The 21,768-nt window shown below is 39.0% G+C and overlaps 3 protein-coding genes across 4 annotated transcripts; all 3 read right to left on the reverse strand.

The window, feature by feature from the left end:
* Positions 1-3,557: 3,557 nt before the first annotated feature.
* LOC113065119 (uncharacterized) lies at positions 3,558-9,556 on the reverse strand. The gene is made up of 9 exons (XM_026236317.1): positions 9,468-9,556; positions 9,235-9,323; positions 8,762-9,100; positions 8,451-8,684; positions 4,573-4,893; positions 4,289-4,498; positions 4,102-4,192; positions 3,967-4,020; positions 3,558-3,859 (listed from the first exon to the last, which is right to left on the reverse strand). Exons 2-8 carry the CDS (start codon positions 9,278-9,280, stop codon positions 3,993-3,995), a joined length of 1,269 nt encoding a protein of 422 aa, XP_026092102.1. The 5' UTR covers positions 9,281-9,323; positions 9,468-9,556; the 3' UTR covers positions 3,558-3,859; positions 3,967-3,992.
* A 3,698-nt stretch (positions 9,557-13,254) lies between these two features.
* LOC113064630 (dynein light chain 4, axonemal) lies at positions 13,255-15,061 on the reverse strand. Its single transcript, XM_026235458.1, has 4 exons — positions 14,935-15,061; positions 14,368-14,450; positions 13,852-13,935; positions 13,255-13,757 (listed from the first exon to the last, which is right to left on the reverse strand). Exons 2-4 carry the CDS (start codon positions 14,437-14,439, stop codon positions 13,593-13,595), a joined length of 321 nt encoding a protein of 106 aa, XP_026091243.1. The 5' UTR covers positions 14,440-14,450; positions 14,935-15,061; the 3' UTR covers positions 13,255-13,592.
* A 1,735-nt stretch (positions 15,062-16,796) lies between these two features.
* LOC113065122 (neuronal pentraxin receptor-like) lies at positions 16,797-21,250 on the reverse strand. 2 transcript variants are annotated; one of them, XM_026236319.1, is made up of 5 exons: positions 20,277-21,250; positions 19,133-19,367; positions 18,808-19,049; positions 18,364-18,582; positions 16,797-17,948 (listed from the first exon to the last, which is right to left on the reverse strand). In XM_026236319.1, the coding sequence occupies exons 1-5, from the start codon at positions 20,964-20,966 to the stop codon at positions 17,715-17,717; spliced, it is 1,620 nt and encodes a 539-aa protein (XP_026092104.1). In that variant the 5' UTR covers positions 20,967-21,250; the 3' UTR covers positions 16,797-17,714. The 2 variants fall into 2 exon arrangements, with proteins under 2 accessions (XP_026092104.1, XP_026092105.1); XM_026236320.1 differs by having other exon boundaries at positions 18,403-18,582; positions 20,277-21,248.
* Positions 21,251-21,768: the final 518 nt, after the last annotated feature.

The following is a 21,768-nucleotide window of genomic DNA, read 5'->3' on the forward strand; positions in this document are numbered from 1 at the left end:
AAAAAGGTAATTTATTTAATAATTCCATTAAAAATTTGAAACTTGTATATTATATTAATTCATTACACACAGACTGATATATTTCAAATGTTTCTTTCTTTTAATTTTGATGATTATAACTGACAACTAAGGAAAATCCTAAATTCAGTATCTCAGAAAATTAGAATATTACTTAAGACCAGTACAAAGAAAGGATTTTTAGAAATCTTGGCCAACTGAAAAGTATGAACATGAAAGTATGAGCATGTACAGCACTCAATATTTGTTGGGGCTCCTTTTGGGTCTGGCATATTGCATCTTCCACAATTCCCCATAGATTTTCTTAAGGTCAGGTGAGTTTGCTGGCCAATTAAGAACAGGGTTACCATGGTCCTTAAACCAGGTACTGGTAGTTTTGGCCCTGTGTGCAGGTGCGAAGTCCTGTTGGAAAATGAATTCTGTATCTCCATGAAGTTGGAGAGTAGCAGGAAGCTGCATTGACCTTGGACCTCAGAAAACACAGTGGACCAACATCAGAACATGATATGACCCCAAACCATCACTTTAAACTTTACACTAGACCTCAAGCAACGTGGATTGTGTGCATTTCCTCTCTTCCTCCAGACTCTGGGACCATGATTTCCAAAGCAAATGCAAAATTTACTTTTATCAAAGAACATATCTTTTGACCACTCTGCAGTAGTCCAGTCCTTTTTGAAGGCGCTTCTGATGCTGTCTGTTGTTCAAGAGTGGCTTGACAAAAGGAATGCAACAGCTGAAACCCACGTCTTGCACATGTCTGTGTGTAGAAGTTGTTGAAGCACTAACTCCAGCTGCAGTCCACTCTTTGTGAATGTCCCCCACATTTTTTAATAGGTTTAGTTTCACAATCCTCTCCAAGGTACATGCATCTTTTCCTTCCCTTCTCCCTCTCTGTTAATGTGCTTGGACACAGAGCTCTGTGAACAGCCAGCCTCTTTTGCAATGACCTTTTGTGTCTTGCCCTCCTTGCGCAAGGTGTCAGTGGTCGTCTTTTGGATAACTGTCAAGTCAGCAGTCTTCCCCATGATTGTGTAGCCTACAGAACTAGAACTGAGAGACCATTTAAAGGCCTTTGCTGGTGTTTTGAGTTAAGTAGCTGATTAGAGTGTTGCACCAGGTGTCTTCAAAATTTAACCTTTTCACAATATTCAAATTTTCTGAGATACTGAATTTTGCAATTTTTCCTTAGTTGTCAGTTATAATCATCAAATTATGTATGTAATGAATGAATGTAAGTTTTGTTTCACTTTTTGAATGGAATTTGCTAAATAAAATAAACTTTTTTATGATATTCTAATTATATGACCAGCACCTGTATAAAGGACACTGTGGCAACACTGGAGAGAGAGATTGCTGAGTGTTTCATGAGGAGAGACAACAAATGGGCAAAACAACTGGACTGGATGAGGAAGCCAGACATTGCCATCTCCCCTCCCACTACATTGACCAGCCCAGTGCCACCCACTTCAACTCCTGGCTTTCCTCCAGCCAACATTCCCACTGCCTCAACCACTTCACAAACCATCAACAGTGGGCCCAATGGACAATCCTGCGCCACCATTCCAGCCAGGCCAGACTTTACCACCATATTCTTATAAATTCTAATGTGTTGCATAGGCATCAACATATAATATACACTCTCATTTAGAGCATGAAAATACAAACTCATAGATACCAAACATCATATAGATGAGGTTATATTAACTAGTGATCCATCATAAGCATGTATAAAACATATAAAATACACAAAACACAATGTACAAGAACAATAACAGGATACACAATGCCCTAAAGTATTGTAACAGATACGCCAGGACACACCAACCAATCATAGCGCACACCTTCACCGGAATACTTATCTCACCCACCTGCTCCTCATCCACCTGCAATCAACCAAACCGTGTTCTCCTGTTATTCCAGTCTCCTGTCCCTGATTACCGTAGCAGAAGACCGGATCAAGATTGATCGGCACAAGCATGAGCCTCACGGACCCCTTCCAAGACCTAGTTGATGCTTTGCGTCAAACCCTCACAAACCTTCTGGCATCCCCATCACCAGCGAGCACTTCTGGTAACAACACCACCGCTTCTTCACCCGCCGTATCAGCCCCATGGCCAAGCCAGCGCCCTTCTCTGGTTCGGCGAAGGATTGCAGCGTATTCTTACTCCAATGCCCGTTGGTCCTGGAGATGCTTATACCCCACTGAGCGATCTAAGGTAGCCTTCTTAATCTCCCAGCTGCAAGGTAAAGCGCTTCAGTGGGCCGATTCCATTTGGACCCAAAATTACTTTGTCATTCACAGCTGCATACGAGGACACCATCAGGCTCGAACGCTTCATCCAACTATCCATCCACTTCGCTTTCCAATCCCTCCTAGGTGTGGCCGTCAGTCTGTGGTCTGGATACCATCCTCAGTCCAACGGGCAGACGGAGAAGAAGATCCAAGAGATCGGCTGCTTCCTCCGTACCTTCTGCCATGTCCACCTGGACTCTTGGAACCAGTTCCTAAGGTGGGCCCAGTGCGCACAGAACTCCCTACATCAACCTTACACCGAACTCACACCATTCCAGTGCATGCTCGGCTACCAGCCACCAGCCTCCACTCTTCACATGGTCAGTTGAACCCTTGGACGTTCCATCTGTCGACTACTGGTTCTGAGAGAGCGAGAGGGTCTGGGATGCAGCCCACCACCAGTTACAATGGGCCCTGCATAGACGCAGGATGACAGCCGACCTTCGCCGCTCTGAAGCCTCAGCATACCAACCTGGACAGAAGGTCTGGCTGTCAACCCGAGACATCCACCTGCGTCTACCATGCCACAAACTGAGTCCCAGATTCCTTGGCCCATTCACCATCGCAGAGCAGATCAACCCAGTCTCCTTCAAACTACACCTTCCCCCGGAGTATCGGATCCACCCCACATTTCATGTGTCACTCCTTAAACCTCACCATCCTTCTGTCCCCCTCTCCACAGAGCCTGGCGTAGCCGCAGCCCCCTGCCACTCATCCTTGACAAAGGAGCTGCCTACAAGGTTCATGACATCCTGGACTCCCGGCGTCGTGGTGGACAACTTGAGTATCTAGTGGACTGGGAAGATACGGTCCAGAGGAACGCTCATGGGTCCCACGCAACAACATCCTGGATCAGAACCTGCTAGACACTTTTCACAACAAACACCATGACAGACTTGCTCCACGGGGAAGAGGACATCCACCCTTTCCATGGTCAGGTGAACCCTCTGACGTCATCATCGGGGTCCCCGGCCCTCAGGAGTGGGATGTGGGGAGGGGGGTACTGTAACAGACGCGCCAGGCTCCAACACCATCCAATCACAGTGCACACCCTCACCGGAATACTAATCTCACCCACCTGCTCCTCATCCACCTGCAATCAACCACTCTTACAAAAGCCACACACACACTCAGTCACCGTCCGGTCTCGTTCGCAACTAGGTCAATACCTACCTGCTAACTGTAAGGACTAACCATTTACTATACAAAAATTAAGAAATCATAAGATATTATACACAGAACACAAAAGCTGCACCACTTTATTAAATTACATTAAAGGATATTTTAAGAAAAAGTTCATTTTTACAAAAAAAATTCCAGAAAAATATTTAGCTGAACACTAGACTATAGTTTTGTTTGGTTTTATATTTGCTTGATTATGCAGACTGGACAATAAATGATGTGTCACTGTCTTTGACACTGTGTCACTGATGTAGCTGACAGTTCAGTTGCTAGGTGATGATGTCACAATGGAAGAACACAATGACATCATTCCAGCGGCTCTGATGGACAGACAGCAGATGTACAGATGTAGAACATCAGATTCTGAGACAGACAAATACAAACACATTAAATACATTGAAACCAATGTTGCAGCCATTGTATCTTATATATCAAAGTAGATTAAATATGATATATACATAATATTTTACCTTCACTTTTGTTTTCAGCTTAGTTTTCAATTGAGAGGAATTCTGATGAAAAACCTTTTGAATCATAATGGACACTCTTATAACCTGATTTCATTTAATTATTTAGCATGCAATTTTACAGTATATTTTACTCACCACATCCACAGAGCTGCTATTATGAGAAACTGAGATAAAAACACCAGCAGAGTGACTGTATAATGGCTTAACGCTGTGTTATCTACGGGATCTTCACAACACAAAGTGAATCATGAATATCAGAGAAACCACCTGAACTCATCAAACATTTATAACTGAAGCACATGTATCATGAGAGATGTGTTACCTCCTACAGCACAGGAATACTGGTGAAGCTCTTCATCGCTGACTGAGTCCAGGTACAGCTTGTTGTCTTTAGTGAATCCATCTGTTACCTGTCGTCTGTTCTTGTACCAGATGTAAGTATGTTTGTTGTTCAGAGTGCATTTAGTTGAACAGTTTAATGTCACTTTCTGTCCCTCTGAAACAACAGATGGGCTGCTTTTCACCTGCGTATCTGAAAAAAAAAAAAAGCCTATTAGAAAGTATGCAGGAAACCTTTTGAACAATCAGTTTATCAATCAGTTTTACCTGTTACAGTAAGAATGACTCCAGGTGATCTAGAGTATTGTTCTGAATCAGTGATGATCCTGAATCGATATTCTCCAGAGTCACTGATCTTGAGCTCTTTGATTCTCAGTTTGTTCTCCACATACTCCACACGACCAGCAAACTGATGCTCCTCACGCAGATCCTTTAAGTCACCAGGCTGAACGTAATGCCAGAATGTTTTATTTACAGTATGACGAGAGGGATGTGTGTATGTGCTGGAAATGTCTACTGTTGAGCCGACCAAAGCACAGACTCTTCTAGAGGAGTAAGTCACATCCCAGCAGCCACTCTTAGAAATGCCTGAAAGAGACACAGATTACTGCTGTGAAAATTACAATTAAGGTCTTTTAATGTCAAGATAAATGTTTGCCATAAAAATAAAAATGATTGTAAATCGGAGACTTTTTGTCACCCATCGCACTACAAAGTAAAATGTCCCACCAATAAGAATTGCTGTTTTTGTCACATAAATGGCTTCATATAACTACAATTTGATGCCAGTCATGCACAGACCATTTTACTGGGCCTGAGCAAATAGCCACATCTGTGGCCTTGGCCACTTGAGAGAGAGTGTACATGAGACAGGAAGTAGGTGGACAAATCCGTCCCAAGTAGGAAAAAACGAAGTGCCTTTAATGCACACTAAACTAAATACACACATCCCGAGTGATGTTTCAGATTAAGCCGATTCCCAACATTAATTCATTTCAGGAACTCGTGTGCCTTGAAATCACTAGAATGAGGAAACCTTTTAAATGCAAGTTATTCTGATTAGACATGAAATATTATTCAGTAGGGAAAAAATAATCATTGCACATTTTATTGGTATGGAGATTAATATGTGTAGTTTGTAAAACATCTACTGCTTTTTCAACGCTTCTCTAGAAGGATCACAATTACTAAATTGTAATCTGTATTTACATATGGACGCACTGTACAGACATTTTTAAGTGAAAAGTATTTGAATAAAAATGTGTAAATAAACTTATGTAAAATGCACAACACCGATGTAACAGTGATGCAACACTGATGATTATCCCATTGTGTAATCAAAATGGGCATTTGAACACTTGGGCAAAGTACATGAAAGACGTAACTAGTGCTCAAGTGCAAAGACTGGCTCTTGTCTTAAATGCCGTAATATGTCCTGACGGTCTTCCCAGGGCCGGCCCGCGGCATAGGCGGAATAGGCAAATGCTAAGGGCGCCACTCATCCATAGGGGCGCCAGAATGAGTGAACGAGTTAATTTTTATTTATTTATTTTTTTTTACATATTTTTTTTATAATAGGCTACTATTTAAAAACCATTAATTCGAAATACTACCAAATAAAGCAAAAAAAAAAGTCCGGCTCTTCAATCTTCCCCCGCCCATCGAGTGCTTGAAGTGCGTCAGAAACAGAGCGCACGATCAGTTGTTGGCAATTTGCATAGACAGTAAAAGAAATGGACACAGCGATCCCATTGGAACTCAATTGAGACAAGTGAAGCCCATTTTTAGCGTTTTTTAGCAATTCCGTTTCTGATGCGCAGACTCAAACGAAGCTTGACGACGTCAGCAACCTGTCTGACAGATGTAAATCTTCTAAGTGGCTGTGCGTGCAAACTGCCATCGTTAATCTTGCAGAGACGGCGAGCTTGAGCGGGGAGTTCTTTGTCGTGAGTGAGCAGGAGTAAGTATTCTGATTAATTATTGTGTATAGTATTTTAAAATGTAACGCCAGTACGCCATATTAAGTTAATTCCCTGCGAGCTTCTCCTCCTGTCTGTACAGTAATGCGACAGAGAGTCGAGTGGTTATGACGCAATCATTAGCCTATTTTTACAAAAACTGTTTATACGGGGCCATAATGTAACATAGAAGGTAATGGAGCCCTTTATACATTGTTGTATATCTTTAGAAATAAATAATGGACAAACGGAGTCTTTAAACGCCTCAGATGTAAAGTTATTCGCTGTCAAAGTGACTCCAAAATGAATGGGAGTCAATGGGAATGCTAACGCAAGTGAAGTTCTGCTACAAGATGGCGGCACACGGCCGACTTCAACTTCCGGTCAACTTCCTTGCCGCCTGGTAATTTGTTGTGTACAGGCGGCAAGGAACTCGACCGGAAGTTGAAGTCGGGTGGGGGCTGCCATCTTTTAGCAGAACTTCACTTGCGTTAGCATTCCCATTGACTCCCAGTCATTTTGGAGTCACTTTGACAGTGAATAACTTTACATCTGAGGTGTTTAAAGACTCCGTTTGTCCATTATTTATTTCTAAAGATACACAACAATGTATAAAGGGCTCCATTACCTTCTGTTACATTATGGCCCCGTATAAACAGTTTTTGTAAAAAATAGGCTAACGATTGCGTCATAACCACTCGTCTCTCTGTCGCATTACCGTACAGACAGGAGGAGAAGCTCGCAGGCAATTAACTTAATATGGCGTACTGGCGTTACATTTTAAAATACTATACAAAATAATGAATCAGAATACTTACTCCTGCTGACTCACGCCAAAGAACTCCCCGCTCAAGCTCGCCGTCTCTGCAAGATTAACGATGGCAGTTTGCACGCACAGCTACTAGAAGATTTACATCTGTCAGACAGGTTGCTGACGTCGTCAAGCTTCGTTTGAGTCTGCGCGTCAGAAACGGAAGTGCTAAAAAAAACGCCAAAAATGGGCTTCAATTGTCTCAATTGAGTTCCAATGGGGTCGCTGTGTCCATTTCTTTTACTGTCTATGGTTGTGTAGCGTGCCCGATGCCGCATCCAATGTAGACAGCACTGCTATTGTTAACACACAGCTCGTAGAAATGGGCCTGGCAGCTCGCGCCAGTTCTAGACACGGTGAAAGTTTCCTGATTGTGACGGAAGGCCGAATATACATGACACATTATAAATGAGCATAGTCTGCGATAGATACAGTGCCAAAAAGAAGAGAAGAGGATAAAGACAGAGGTAAAGAGATGTAGTGAAAGAACAATTTATTGCATAGGAGTAAGATACTATAATTTCATCATGGCAGTTATTTTTACCTTAAACTTAATGTTAGCAGTTGTTCTGAGTCCCCAGACTGTGATTTTGTACAATCATGTCAGTTTTAAGATGCATTTTTTATTATCACTTTTTTATTAATGTTTTACTCTACAGATGTGCAGTTTTGGGGGGATACAGTACAGGCCAAAAGTTTGGAAACATTACTATTTTTAATGTTTTTGAAAGAAGTTTCTTCTGCTCATCAAGCCTGCATTTATTTGATCAAAAATACAGTAAAAATGTAATATTGTGATATATTATTACAATTTAAAATAATTTGTTTTCAATTTATTATACTTTAAATTATCATTTATTTCTGTGATGCAAAGCTGAATTTTCAGCATCATTACTCCATTCTTCAGTGTCACATGTGACATCCAGTCTATCACATGATCCTTTAGAAATCATTCTAATATGATGATTTATTATGAGTGTTGGAAACAGTTCTGCTCTAATGTGTGTGTGTGTGTGTGTGTGTGTGTGTGTGTGTGTGTGTGTGTGTGTGTATATATATATATATATATATATATATATATATATGCTAAATCATGAACACAATGACAGGGTGAAATGGGCTATGATGCATGGGGCGCCAGGTAAAATCTTGCCTAGGGCAGCAAATTGGTCAGGGCCGGCTCTGTCTTCCTCTGAGTATGTATTTATGTGACAAAATGGCACTTGAACAAAAAAATCCCATGCAGAAATCGTGCATAATTTTCATGACGAATATTAGTCTTGGTATGAAAATACCTTTAAATGTATACTCATGTATAAACAAACACTGATATTATATCAGTGCTTATTCAATAAAAAATTTTAAGTGTCACTCACACACAGGAGAGGAGGAGATGATAAAATCAGGAGTAAGAGAACATGAGTAACTGGCACCAGCTTCGAATGAAACTTCAATGCTCCTGGAATGATTAAGATCTTCTTTATATCGTCCATTTTTTTTCCAGTAGTACTTCTGAGGTCTGGACGTCAAATCACAGGAAGTCTCACAGGTCAGTTCTATTCTCTGATTTTTCTGGTCTGTAGATGCAGGATTCATCCTCACCTGCAGGTCTGAATATAGAATAAACATTAATAAAGCATGTCAAATGAAAGCAGCTGAAGTGTTCAGAATCTGGACTCAGTTTCACCTGTGACTGTTAGACTGACGGCCGCTGAGCTGAGAATTTTAACTCCATTCTCCTTGAACATGAGCTGATATTCTCCAGAGTCTGTCTCTCTCACGTCTGATATTGTGAGTTCTGCTTCGTATTTACTAATGACCTTCTTCACCCGTCCTGAGTAATCTGAGTCTAAAGTCAAATCTTCAGGTTCATTGTTATTTCTCCAGTTTGTACTTTGTTTCTCGCTGAACCAGAACGCAGTTTTGGTGTGGATGTTGTCATAAGAGCAATTCAACTTCACATTGGTTTCCCTCAGAGCACAAATATTATCACAGGTCACAGAGATGCGTTTCAGTGTTAGAGAGCCTGATTTTATTTTTTTAAATGAAAAGAAAAGAAACAAACAATGAGACCAAAATGTTTGCTCTGAAGAAATATATTTAGTCTGTGTTAGACTTTTGATAATTGATCATATCGATCCATTAACAGTGTAATCTTACCTGACAAGTGTAGAAGTAGAATCAGTGACGTGATTCTGAGGTCCATGCTTTAACTTTCAAAATAATTCACTTCTTTGTCAAGATTAATACTGATAATAATAAAACACAAATTAATTTCAAATCATTTAATCAATAGCTCCAACAATTAAAGTGATACTTAGTTTAGTAAATGTTTATTTGACATGTTTCTTAAAATAAAAGTAAACTAGTAAAAAAAAATCACATATACTTACATGATTCAGATTTATCCTGCGTTCAAGGAAGAGCTTTTACAGAAGTGGTGTTCATTTTTATATCAAGAAGGCAATCACATGATCTTATTTCCTTTCTTTTACACAATTGTTGTTGGCCAACGGGGGTTTGCCAATCAGTTGAGTCAATGATGAATTATGAAATCCTGTACAAAACATTTCAGATATACAGAAATACATTTTTTGATTTCATACGGTTTTGAAAATCATTATATCACTTTTATTACAAGTTAATTTAATGGCTCATTAGTGGCTGCCCGGGTCGTCTCTATGATGTGAATATTTTCATTGTTTTTCTCAAATGTTAATATGTAGTGAAGCACTTTTGATAATTGTATTTTTTTAAAGATATAGCAGTAAAGGATAGAGCAATGCCAGTTTGTCTGCTTATTAAATTGTTTTATTGATTTTTCTGTGCATTATTATGGTGGTTACAGTTCATCCATTGAAATATAAAATAATGAGAGAAAAGAAAAAGACAAATACACTCTCCCTTCTGTTAAGCTTCAGTTTCACAGCTCGTCCGGCATTCACATGTGGATATACACACACTTACAAAAATAAAATAAAATAGATAAACAATAATCAAAACACAATATGTAAATCACAATTAATAATATTTAAAATCATTCAAGCTGATTTTTTTTTTAACAGCCAATACATCAGCAATTTTGTACCTCATACTGACACCTAGAGGCAAGGATGAAGCATTATTTTTAAAAAAATGAATGTTTTTGGTTGTGATCGTTTTGATTCAGATTGATCCTTGAACCATTTAGATAAAATTCACTCACAAATGAATCCTCACTGACTTGCCAGATCGTGATAATTAATAATTCAGTATATATATTAATATTTTTCTATTAATTTATCTACTGAACCAATTATATAGTCTATATGTTATATTACAAAACCAAACAAATCCAAATTATTTTAAACCAAAACTAAATGATGTCATAGCTGTGATGTCACTACACTCTTCCTCTTTTATTTTTGTTCAGACATCCAGCAGCCAATCACCATCAGACACAAGTGGGGTGGGCCAATCATACAGCGGGTGGGAGTACAGAGCCTCCACTTTGACAAGGTCATCTGCTGTGCTGTTTTTTTCCACTTCCTGCGGTGGATGTATTTTGATTGAAAAGGAGATGGACATCTGAATGTCAGGATATGAGCTCACAGGAAGTGTGGTATATGAACAGGACAAGTGAAACCACAAACAAGTGCAGACACAGGAACACAATTATCAGCCACAGGTGCAATGTCCCTGAAGGCCGATGTGTACATGAACGTTTGCAACCCCCCCCCCCCCCCCCCATACATATTATTAATAAAATGTAAATTAATTATATTTTAACAAATAAAAATTAAATAAAATATTGGATTTTTTTTTTTTTAAATAGTATTCTTATTAATATTAATATGATGGTGACAATGATTATTATTATTATTTTCATTTTCAACATTTTGGTAGTTGATTTTTATAAACATAAAATAACAAGTGAAAATAATTCCTGACATTTATTATTATTATTTTTTTTTTAGAAAAATCAATGCTAGCAATGTTAATATTAAGAAATAAATACTTTAATTGATATTAATAAAAAATAAAATGAATAAATTTTTACACAATTATATTTAAATAAAAATAACATTTATTATTTGAGTAAATATTAATATTACATTATGTATTGTTTTAACAATTTGTTTTTCCATTTATGAACAAAAATGTTACATTCAATTTAACAAAATATTGAGATTAAGATTTAAATAAAATAAGAATATAAAATGGGTCTCATTTTTGGGTTTCACAACCTCACCCTGTACATCTGCTGGGGGACCTCCTCACCTCAGCCTGGAACAAGTATTCACATATCAGCAAATGAATAACCAGAGAACATCCCTCAACGCTTGGTGCTTTCGTGATCAAATCTGCACATTTGCTAATGTTGCATAATGGCATGCAATCAGAGATCAGATACACAGCAGAAGGGGAAGTGTATGACATTGTACCATGAGGCTAGTTGATTATGACTACGTGGGTTGCTAAGTAACAGTTTTGAAATGAAGCTGATCAAGAGGGAGATGCCAAAAGGCCAAATGATTAAAGCAAAGTTGTTAAGAGCGTGGGAGGTTGTGTAAATCCTTTTCAAGAGTATTAAGTGCTGCAGAGCAAAAGATTGACTGATTTGGTAATATGCCAGGGCCAGGCAGAAAGGATGCATTTCACCATAATGCATTTAAAGTTCACACAAATGTGGAAAATACATTTTATAAATGCATATTTTAGACCTTACTGAGAACAATTAATCTGTTAAAAATGAATTTGAATTCATAATGAACTTAAAACGTTGCACTTCAAAAATTAAAAATCTGTTGACTTATATGCAGGACTTAAATCATTTAGTCTGCTTTAACTCCGCCCCTGCAAGCTCACAAGCCACGCCCATATCTCAACATCCAATCAACAACTGATGTCAAGCCCCCACCCAAAAGTTTTTTTTTTTTAATCCATTACACTCCAATGTAAGTCACAATACAGAAGAATAGAGCTGCCTCTACTTAAACATACAGTTAAAAAAAAACAGAAGCTATGGTTGATTAAATGTTTTGCCGATATTACGGGATGCCATATTGGTGCATATACATTTTTATATTTCATGACTGTATATGTTCCATAACCGTATTTCCTTAAGTGCTTATAATGCTAATATACCAAACTTTAAACATCTCAACTGACATGCATGGATTAATAGGATTGTCCTTTCACTGTTTTTCACCATAAACTCTTCAGGAATTTATTAGTTTTTACTTGCAAAACCCATACATTCGACAGCATTGCTAGTTTTTCCACCGTATATAGTAAGGTAACCTACAGTTAGCCAATTAGCATGTTTTTACTGTGACATTTTGACTGTTTGGCATGATGCATTGCCATTAACATTTTTTTAAAATACAGGAATGCAAATACGATTTGAAACCTGGAGTGGAGATTTCAGTGAATAGTGGCACTTGAAATTTAGCAGTCATCATAACTGGTCATTTTTTGGATCTTAACGTCCTTTTGCTGCAAGTATGAGTATTTAAAAGGTGAAAAGGTGAGCAAAGAAAGGTTAATGTGTGTCAATAGGTATGAAGTGCACAATAACCTGACAGCAGGTCAGTGTGTGTCTGAGTAAAGAGATGCTCTAAACCAGATGTCTACACTCCCTTATGCAGTACTCAGAAAATAAAACGTACTTCAAATATCAAAGCATTTTCTTTAGAAACACATACTTTCTCGATGCATACACACATATTATGCATCTAATTCTAAGCATCAAGTCATTTTTCTCCATTAAAAGTATTAATTTGTCATCAGAGTGAGAGTCCAAACAGCTGATAAAAGCATCACAGCTGTTTGGACTCCCATTCTGACGGCACCCATTCACTTCAGAGCATCCATTGGGGAGCAACTTCTCTAACTCTGTTCCCATGAAAAAACTAACTCATTTACATCTCAGATGGCCTGACGGTGAGTAATATTTTCAGCAAATGTACCTTTTTATGCAAACTATAACTTTAAGCGTCTGCTTTTGGGGGAGCGTATATATTTTTTTTTTTGTCATATCAACTTTTCCGTCATTTGAAATTACATATAGCAGAGGCAAAATAAATAATTTCTAATGAGCTTTTATTACACAAGAAAATAACAATAGTTATCAATAAAAACAAATACCCATTACAGCTGTGCAAAATGTACAACTCCTATAAAATATTTTTAGTTAAAAAAAAAAAGAATGTATTCCCATATGAATTGAAAAATAGCATTTTATCATATAAAAATACTTTGTCCTTCAGAAAAGAAATGAAAGAGGTGGAAATGATCATAAACAACCGAGGATGGACAGAAAGAAGACTGAAAAGAGTGGCAGAAATTGGACAATAAACCCCACAGATGCCCTGCCAGCTAAAATGGAGATGAAAACATAAAACACTACATTCAGAATAAACCATGTGAAACGCTGCACCCTGTTCAGTACTGAATATAAATAAACATACACATGTGGCACATTCAGTATAAAGTCAGAAAGCACATGAAAAAGTGTTTGTCAGACAGTATTTGGGTTAGGAACACTTCCAGACGCACACCGCCAAACCTCCACCGAAGAACATGTACAGCAGATTCTTCACTTCATGTGTAATTTCGAAACCGAAGCCCTCGCCGATCACCACATGCCAAGAGCTCCCGAACTTCTTATCCATCGACTCCTTTATCATTTTAGCGGCGCTCTGTCGAGATAGAAGCCCCCACAGGAATGAACAATCCCATAGAAGATATCATTAATATCTCAACGGTTTCTCCAAGATGGCGATGAGAACGAACCTCATTATTAGTGGCAAACTTCTCACACGCAGTAACACAGAGCTCCATGGTCTCCACCCGCATCTCCTCCGGCATATCAGTGTGCTGCGGAGGAAATATATATGTTTCAGGTCAATTTGATTTGAATCCATTTGTTGGTGTCTTTCGTTAGGTTTTGTAACTTTTAGACTCATTTTGAGTTGTTATTTCTCAACTACCTTCATACATTTAACAGACACTTTTATCTCAAAAAATAAATAAATAAATAAAAATAACTGACATATATTTTTTCTTTTTCTTTTTGATGTCATTTATTTCTCAACTACCTTCATACATTTAACAGACACCTTTATCTCAAAATGTTGAAGACATACATTTTTATCAGTTCATGCATGTAACAAACCAATGATTCCTGGTGTTACCAATGCCATGCTCCACTGTTTGAGTTCAGAAAATGTTTAAAATGTTACAGTACTGTTTATAATTTTCATCATTTGTGATCATTGAAGATTCAAATCCATTCATGCAAGTGTTCACCCTTATGAGAGGAAAGCTGTGTAGTCTCTTATAGTCAGCCTCGTCCTTCTTGCCATCGACCGTCTCTGCCATGATGAATAGCTCTAGATGAGGAAAACATGGACAGGTTCAAGATATCAGAAATATGATCTAATAAATCTAAGATGGATATTCATTTATAGCTTTAGAAACCGTGGTATCTGTAATATCGCGGTAAAATACTTTGATACACCATATTACAGCAAGATTACTTAAAATAATACAATGATATTTCAATTATCAGGTTTAATAACATGACATTACCATAGTTCCATGTCCACACAACAATGCTAATACCATTGTAATTTTTTTAATCTAAATTTCATATAAGCCATGGATGGTTAGTAATAGTCCTGCATGCTTATGAAGAGATTATTAGCTTTGTTTTGGAAAGCGAACAGTATTTTATCAGGAAAACTGCTAGCTTACTTGGCTAATTTGTATGGCTAGGTCACTCGTTTTTATTTCCATCGACATTAAATGATCTACCTAGGAGTTTAACGTTGCATATAAACTAGCTTGTGAAGTATTAAGAGACTTTTTACGTACCGTAATAAAATAAAATTGAAGTTGCTTAAACCGACATCGCTAGAGAGACATGTCCACCATGGCAACCACTCCTGCACGACAGCTGTGTGCGTAGCCCCGCCCCTCGTAACGCGTCGCTTGTTTTGATTGGTCCGTGGGCGTGTCGTTCGTTCTAGAGCGTGGAAATGGACAAATTAAAGGAGTATCCTTAAAGGAGACGTTCACCTATAAAGGAAAATTTGTGTGTTATTGTGGAGTTTTAAGTTTTAAGTGAATTACTGACGTCAATAATGCAACTCATGTCTTATTGGTCATTTTTTGTAAATAAATAAAATATAATAAATAAATAAAATCCCCAAAAATGAATATTCTGTTCTCATTTATTTGCTTTTATATCATTCCAATACTTTAGGCTGAATAGTGAGACAAACCACAAACCGTTTATCCACAAAATAAGCAAAGGTTTTTTGGTTTCTCTTTAAGCTTTGTATTTTATGAGCACAGACACCATCTGTGTTTTATCCCCATGTAACCCCACTGCGGTCTGTATAGCGCTGCATTGGTCACGCTTCATCTGTGTGGTTTACTCTCTTGCTTTTTACTGACCTGTATTAAGCTCTAGATACATCTGTGCACAGCTGGAGAGTTTGCCCCAGATAACTGTCACACTGATCTGAGACCTGTCACCAAGAATATAACCAAACAGATGCTGGTAGTTACCAGAAACTGTTTGGTTTCCAACAATCTTCAAAATATTTTCTTTTGTGTTCTGCAGGACACGTTTGGAACAACTTGAGAGTGAGTAAGAAATGACAGAATTTTCATTTTTGGATGAACATTCCCTTTAAATGTCAACAGTGGATACACTTTAAAACACTGTGATTAAGCTAAATAATTTCTCATATACCAATATAATATTTAGGGAGAGCATTAAGCTAGCCATTTGTTGGTAAGGATGCACAGCATGTAATGCATTGGACGGTGCTGATTTTGAAACCCAGCACTTGATCATCTAAAAGCTTTCTATGGGTTTCCCAGACAGACCTTGTTTTGATTTATGGATTATAGGGGATTTTCATTTTCTATTTACAAACAAAAACAGGGGCAGGGGATAATCTAACCACAGATTTGGGCAAGAATATAAATAAAAATAGTAGCTAGAGGAGAAGAAAGGAGGCTTTCATCAGATGAGAGTCTGGCTGCGCATTAAATTAAATTAAATTAAATGTATGCATTTAGCTGACGCTTTTATCCAAAGTGACTTACAGTGCATTCAGGCTAACAATTTTTACCACTTAAGCTACAGGAACACTAAGCATTAAGCATAATAACACGTGTCTAGTCTAACCAGTGCTGTGAGGAATAAAGGCAGCCATCGTACACCATCCATGTCATGATATAATTTTTATGTGATTGTGTGAAATATATATGAAGGATACAGAGCTGGATTATGGCTATTACCCTTTTCAGTATTAAAAGGTTTAAATAAAGTGAGATGGTGAATACAGAGACTCTATAGAAGAGGAAATACACAAACACAGAGAGAATGATATTTGCTGGCTGGAGAGAAGCAGCAGTGGTCAATGTGGTCAATGGAGGGGGTGATTAACATACATCTATAATTCAACAGCAGCAGCATGAAGAGAATGAATGCACGGATGAGAATGGCAATAGAGTAACAATGATTTGCATGAATTTGAGTCATTCTTGATGGTTCAAAGGTCCTATCTAGATAGATAGATAGAAAGAATGATAGATAGATAGATAGATAGATAGATAGATAGATAGATAGATAGATAGATAGATAGATAGATAGATAGATAGATAGATAGATAGATAGATAGATAGATAAGTAAACAAGACAATGCACTCTCATATTTCATTTTCTTCACAGTTTTATTTTTTTATTTTTCATCCACAATTGTCACAAGATCCTTGGTGCAAATATGAAGAAGCACTATACTGACATCACAGCTGATCCTCAACCAATAGCAAGATTTATATAAACAGACAGGCACTTCCCCATAAGCTTTTCTCTGTGAAGGGGCACGTAGGGCTAGATGCAGTGGAATGGTAACACAACAATTACAGTTTTACATTGATATTTTCACAGTGTATGGGCTTCACATAAGATCTTTAAAATTTAGAGCAACGCTTCTGATAATAAGCTTCAGATAACACATTTTGGCTTTAAAAAAAATTGTTAGATCTCGCCGAATCTGTGAGAGAAAGTACACTGCGGGGTAAGGACCCATTTGACCCGATGCCAAAAGACAAAAATTTAAGACATGTTATGATAGACGTTGATAAGACAAGATAAGACGTTGTACACCTTAAAGTACTGTAGGACTGAAATAACAGTGTATACCAAGAAAAGTGATCCTAAGGGACCGGCAATAAAAACAAGAAAGGAAAAAGCTGCTCAGGGAAAGAAGCGAAAGCTCCACTTTACACAAACAATGAAACAAGAGCAAGACACGTGCTGTGAGAATGAGCCACATCCATCGCAATAGAAAAACATTCTCTATATCTGAGTGGACTATTGTGATGTAATGCATGAAATAACACAAGCAACACAAGACGCAATCAAAGCCTTCGGCTGCAGCTCTATCCGAAGTAACGAAACCACACGCACAGACAATTCCCTTTCCTGCAGAAACAAACACTCAGTGAGAGTGTAGCTCTGGTAAATATATTCTATACACAGACTGGGCCCATGGCACAGTTGTCGTACCTTTCAGGCCATTTTGTTTCATTTAGCCTCGCCATAAAAAAAGAAAGGTATCAACCCATAGCCCTGCTCACTGCCGGGGATGAGAGCTCTGAAGGCAGGGGTCCACGGGTTCCTTGACAGCCCCTCCATACACGTCCACATCTCGGTCCGTCCAAGGGACTATGTTTCCCAAGCGTGGCGATTCTGCACATGTCGCCAGAGCGGCAACCTCTGTTGGTGACAACACTTTGTCCCACAGGTTAAACAATGAAAGCTCCCCAACAAGAGCCTGGGATGCATCAAACCGCCCACCGAGGGTGTCCTGCAGTGGAGCCAAGGGTAACACATGGATTATCACAAGGTTGCATCAAAAATACTGTGCAGAAATGGTCCTACGCCTTGTCACTGGGGTAGGACCATCAAAGGTATTCCTTTGTAGATTAACAACTTCTGAAGGATGCAAATACTGTCAGGAAAACTTTTTGCAAAAATTGCACATTTAGAGGCTTGCCACTGGGGTACTAACCTTAAAAGGACAACTTTGTACCTCATCTACCCCTAAAAGGTGTATATTTGTACATTAGAGTAGAAATATGTGTCCTTAAGATAATACTATGAACAATTAAGGATTAAATAAGGTGCAAAGATGTCCTGTTAAGGGTACTGCCCCAGTGACGAGCTTTTGCACCACCAAAGGTACAATTTTTGCACATTGTGTTCTAAGAGTGAAGGTGTACCTTTGAGGTTGTATTCAGACTCTTCCAGGTCTTGCTCACCTGTTCCTGTCCCAACACCAAGACGCCCCCGGATTTGATTGGGTTCCACGCGGATAACCCTTCACCGCGTCCTCTCAACTTTCCACCTTGATATGCTTTCCAAACTCCGTCCCGTAGGGTCCAACTCACACATATGTGCTGCCAGATGCCCTGGGGCAAAGAGAGAGGCAGCTGTGCCACCTGTAAATGGAGGGAATGAGTCCATCAGCTGTATTGCGTAAGGTTCCTCAAACCTTGGCATGGAGGGTCACTTCCCTGCAGAGTTTAGCTCAAACCCTAATCAAACCTCACCTATCTATAATTTTCTAGAAATTCTAAAAGACCTTGATTAGCTGGCTCAGGTGTCTTTGACTAGGGTTAGAACTAAACTCTGGTCATCCAGGCTACTAGTGTAGAGGGTCTCACCTTATCATTGATGAGTAGTTCTGCTGGATTATGAATGCCCTGCAACAGGACAAGCTCATTGGGTTGTTCCGGTACAGCATAGGAAAATGGAGTCCCAATTCCACTCTCAGCAGGCTTGAGCCACAGACATGCCGTAAAGGCGTACATCTCTGGAATATTCCGCCGGACAAGTCCGTACATGAAGTTAGTCCTCACAGGGAAGGAAAGTTTATACCCTTGTGGGTAACTGTAATCTGTAAGACCTGGGAAGGAAAGATTGAGAGAGTGAGTTGAAAATGAAGAATCCATTTCATCCTCTTGAGTTTAACCAAAGCTTCCTCCTTACTCTGTTCTAGCTCTGTAATACGCTCTTGCAAGGTGTTGATTCCCTGGTCGATGTGCTGGTGGTGGCTCTGGGTCTCTTTCCGGAGGTTCTTCCTCTCCTTCTCCAGCAGCCTAATCTTTTTTTCTAGCTCACCCTCCAGATCCTCCACAGGCCTGCCAGGCTCGCCCACCACTACACTCCCCAGTGTGCTCACAGTATGCTCAGTGTGGTTCATCGCTGCGGGGCCTATCTCCAACTGCGAGAGAATTATGCAAGAAGTCATTATTGCAAAACCTATTACATCCTGTTCAACATGTGTATCTGACTATATTAAATCCATTTGAATTAAAGGAACTCGAAAGAATGGTTTGCTCTTGAATCAGACATACTTTTCGAATTAGTTCTCATTTAATATGTCAGTATTTTGAGGGAACTATGACTTATATTTCGTTCCGTTCCTCAAACACTTATTATTTGTTTTCAGAAGACTTCGATATGATGCATGAGTTATACCAATTACCCTTTTTAATATTTTATCATGCTTTTACATGCTTTTTGAGCCTTGAAAGCTCCCTGTAATTACACAGAAAAGAGTGACCACTAATTGTTTCAAAATATCTTCTTTAGTGCTCCACAGAAAAAAAAGTCATATGGGTTTGGAAGGACATGAAAGTGAGTAAATAATTTTAAAGTGCTTTTCACAATAGCAACTCTACAGAAAATATAGGTTTCAATAATAATTAAATCTCGCCCCATTTTTATTATAATTATCGCTATTTCATTTATTTTTATTAGAGTTTAACTTTTAGTAATAGTAGTACTTTTAGTATATTTTTCGATTATTGAAATATATATAATTTAATATTTATATTTAATTTAATATTTATATTTCATTTCTGCTTTATTTCCATTGACACAAACAATTAGTAGTGGTGGTGGTGGTGGTGGTAGTAGTATTAGTGGTTGTATTTAATTTTAGCAATAACAACTCTGGTCCATAAGTCTATGTTACAACATCTACAATTCAGGTGTGAACCAGTAGTATCCCCCTGATTTTTCACATTTGCACGCATCCTTGCCTACTACTTTATTTACAAAACCGTTTTCCTTAAATACCCCAGTGGCACCAAATTCCAAGTGGGTGTTTATAGTTTCTCATACCAACCTCCAACTTCTCTATGCGATCTTTGAGTTGAAGAATGGCTCTCTCCAGTTCCTCCACAGCCCGAGCCGTCTGCAGTTGTACCGCAGCCGAGCTGCTCACATCATCCCCGGCCATGTGGCGACGGTTGCCCGCCCAAACCCCCATACTCCTCTCGTTAAGACTCCTTTCCTCCAGCCCGCTCTCACACTCCGAGAGTTTCGCGGTGAGCTGCGTGATGGTCCTCTGGTCCACGAGGATCTGGTCGTTCTGCTGCATCACGATCTGCCGGAGCTCCTCGGCGGTGGTGCGGAGGATCCAGTCCTCCTCATCGGCGAACGGGTCATCGGCTTGTTCTCTCAAACCCCTGGATTTGCAATCGCTGATAGGCACAGGGGTACAAATGAGTCGATCAAGAGTGAACTGTTTCGGGCTTGGCCCAGTCACGTCCCCGGTAGTCAACTCATTGAGCGACGGCATCTTCAGGCCCATATCTAAACCTCCGTCATAAGATTCAGCACCATGGAGAGCTCCGAGCGGCCCGGCGTGCGCCACGGCTCCAGGCAGCGGCTCCAGGAGCGACAGCGAGCGGTTGTCGGACAGCGCGTGGGGCGCGGCGGCCGAGGATCGCGAATAAACGCTGGCGATGAGGACGACGGCCACGCCGAGAAAAGCCAGGAGGCCGGCGGAGACCAAAACCACGACGAACTTCATCAAGCCTATTGTGACTTACAATAAAAGCGCTGAATGTGATTTTATGGATGTTTAATATAAACGAACGACCGGGTTTTCACCATCAGAAGCAGGACCGGATGAAATGAAGGTCGGTCGCATCGGCTGTTTCTCCTCCACTGGCAGCAGATGATGCTGCGCCTCCTCTTCTGTTTCTATAGCTACCGCGCGACTGTGATGGAAATGCGTGATGTGTCACACTGATGAAAACACCTTTCGCTCTCTTCATCATCTATGAATTATCTGGCAGAAGATGAACAGACTGCGTTACTGAAGAGAAAGACTGGCCTACGTATTAGAACATAATGAGTGAATAAAATAGTTACCAGGCTTGATTTTTAGTGATTCCCAATAAGTGTTCTTGAGATTATGTGTATGTGTATGTGTAAGTGTTCTTGTTCATAATTAATCTGTCACTAATATTACATTATATATATATAATGATACCTCAAATGATACCTAAAAAAAAAATCATGCCAACTTTATCAGATATGGAAATTGACCTTTATACTCGTTTAAATAAATAATCAGATGTTTTGAAACTCCCTAATCCAGTAGTTGTATGAGGAGGGAATGACTGTATTTTGAATACAACCGCTGATTTTCAGTATTGTATAAGATAACATTTACATTCAATATTACCCCAATATTTAATCCATAGGTCAGATTTAATCATTCTAATATGCTGATTTGCCACTCAAGAAACATTTATCAATATTAAAAACGGTTGTGCTGATTAATATTTTTGTGGAAAACTGGCAGTATTTTTCCAGGATTCTTTGAA

This window comes from Carassius auratus, chromosome 47 (assembly GCF_003368295.1).
Source record: "Carassius auratus strain Wakin chromosome 47, ASM336829v1, whole genome shotgun sequence".
Taxonomy (NCBI): domain Eukaryota; kingdom Metazoa; phylum Chordata; class Actinopteri; order Cypriniformes; family Cyprinidae; genus Carassius; species Carassius auratus.

Coding starts and splice junctions, on each gene's coding strand:
- LOC113065122 (XM_026236319.1), bottom strand. CDS start 20,966: ATGAAGTTCGTCGTGGTTTTGGTCTCCGCCGGCCTCCTGGCTTTTCTC. Junction 19,368..20,276: donor ATCGCATAGAGAAGTTGGAG/GTTGGTATGAGA, acceptor ATTCTCTCGCAG/TTGGAGATAGGCCCCGCAGC. Junction 17,949..18,363: donor GTCTGAATACAACCTCAAAG/GTACACCTTCAC, acceptor GCTCCACTGCAG/GACACCCTCGGTGGGCGGTT.
- LOC113064630 (XM_026235458.1), bottom strand. CDS start 14,439: ATGGCAGAGACGGTCGATGGCAAGAAGGACGAGGCTGACTATAAGAGA. Junction 13,936..14,367: donor ACAGCTTTCCTCTCATAAGG/GTGAACACTTGC, acceptor TTTCCTCCGCAG/CACACTGATATGCCGGAGGA. Junction 13,758..13,851: donor AGTTTGCCACTAATAATGAG/GTTCGTTCTCAT, acceptor CTATCTCGACAG/AGCGCCGCTAAAATGATAAA.
- LOC113065119 (XM_026236317.1), bottom strand. CDS start 9,280: ATGGACCTCAGAATCACGTCACTGATTCTACTTCTACACTTGTCAG. Junction 8,685..8,761: donor CGTCAGTCTAACAGTCACAG/GTGAAACTGAGT, acceptor TTCTATATTCAG/ACCTGCAGGTGAGGATGAAT. Junction 4,894..8,450: donor CATCTCCTCCTCTCCTGTGT/GTGAGTGACACT, acceptor TGTCTCTTTCAG/GCATTTCTAAGAGTGGCTGC.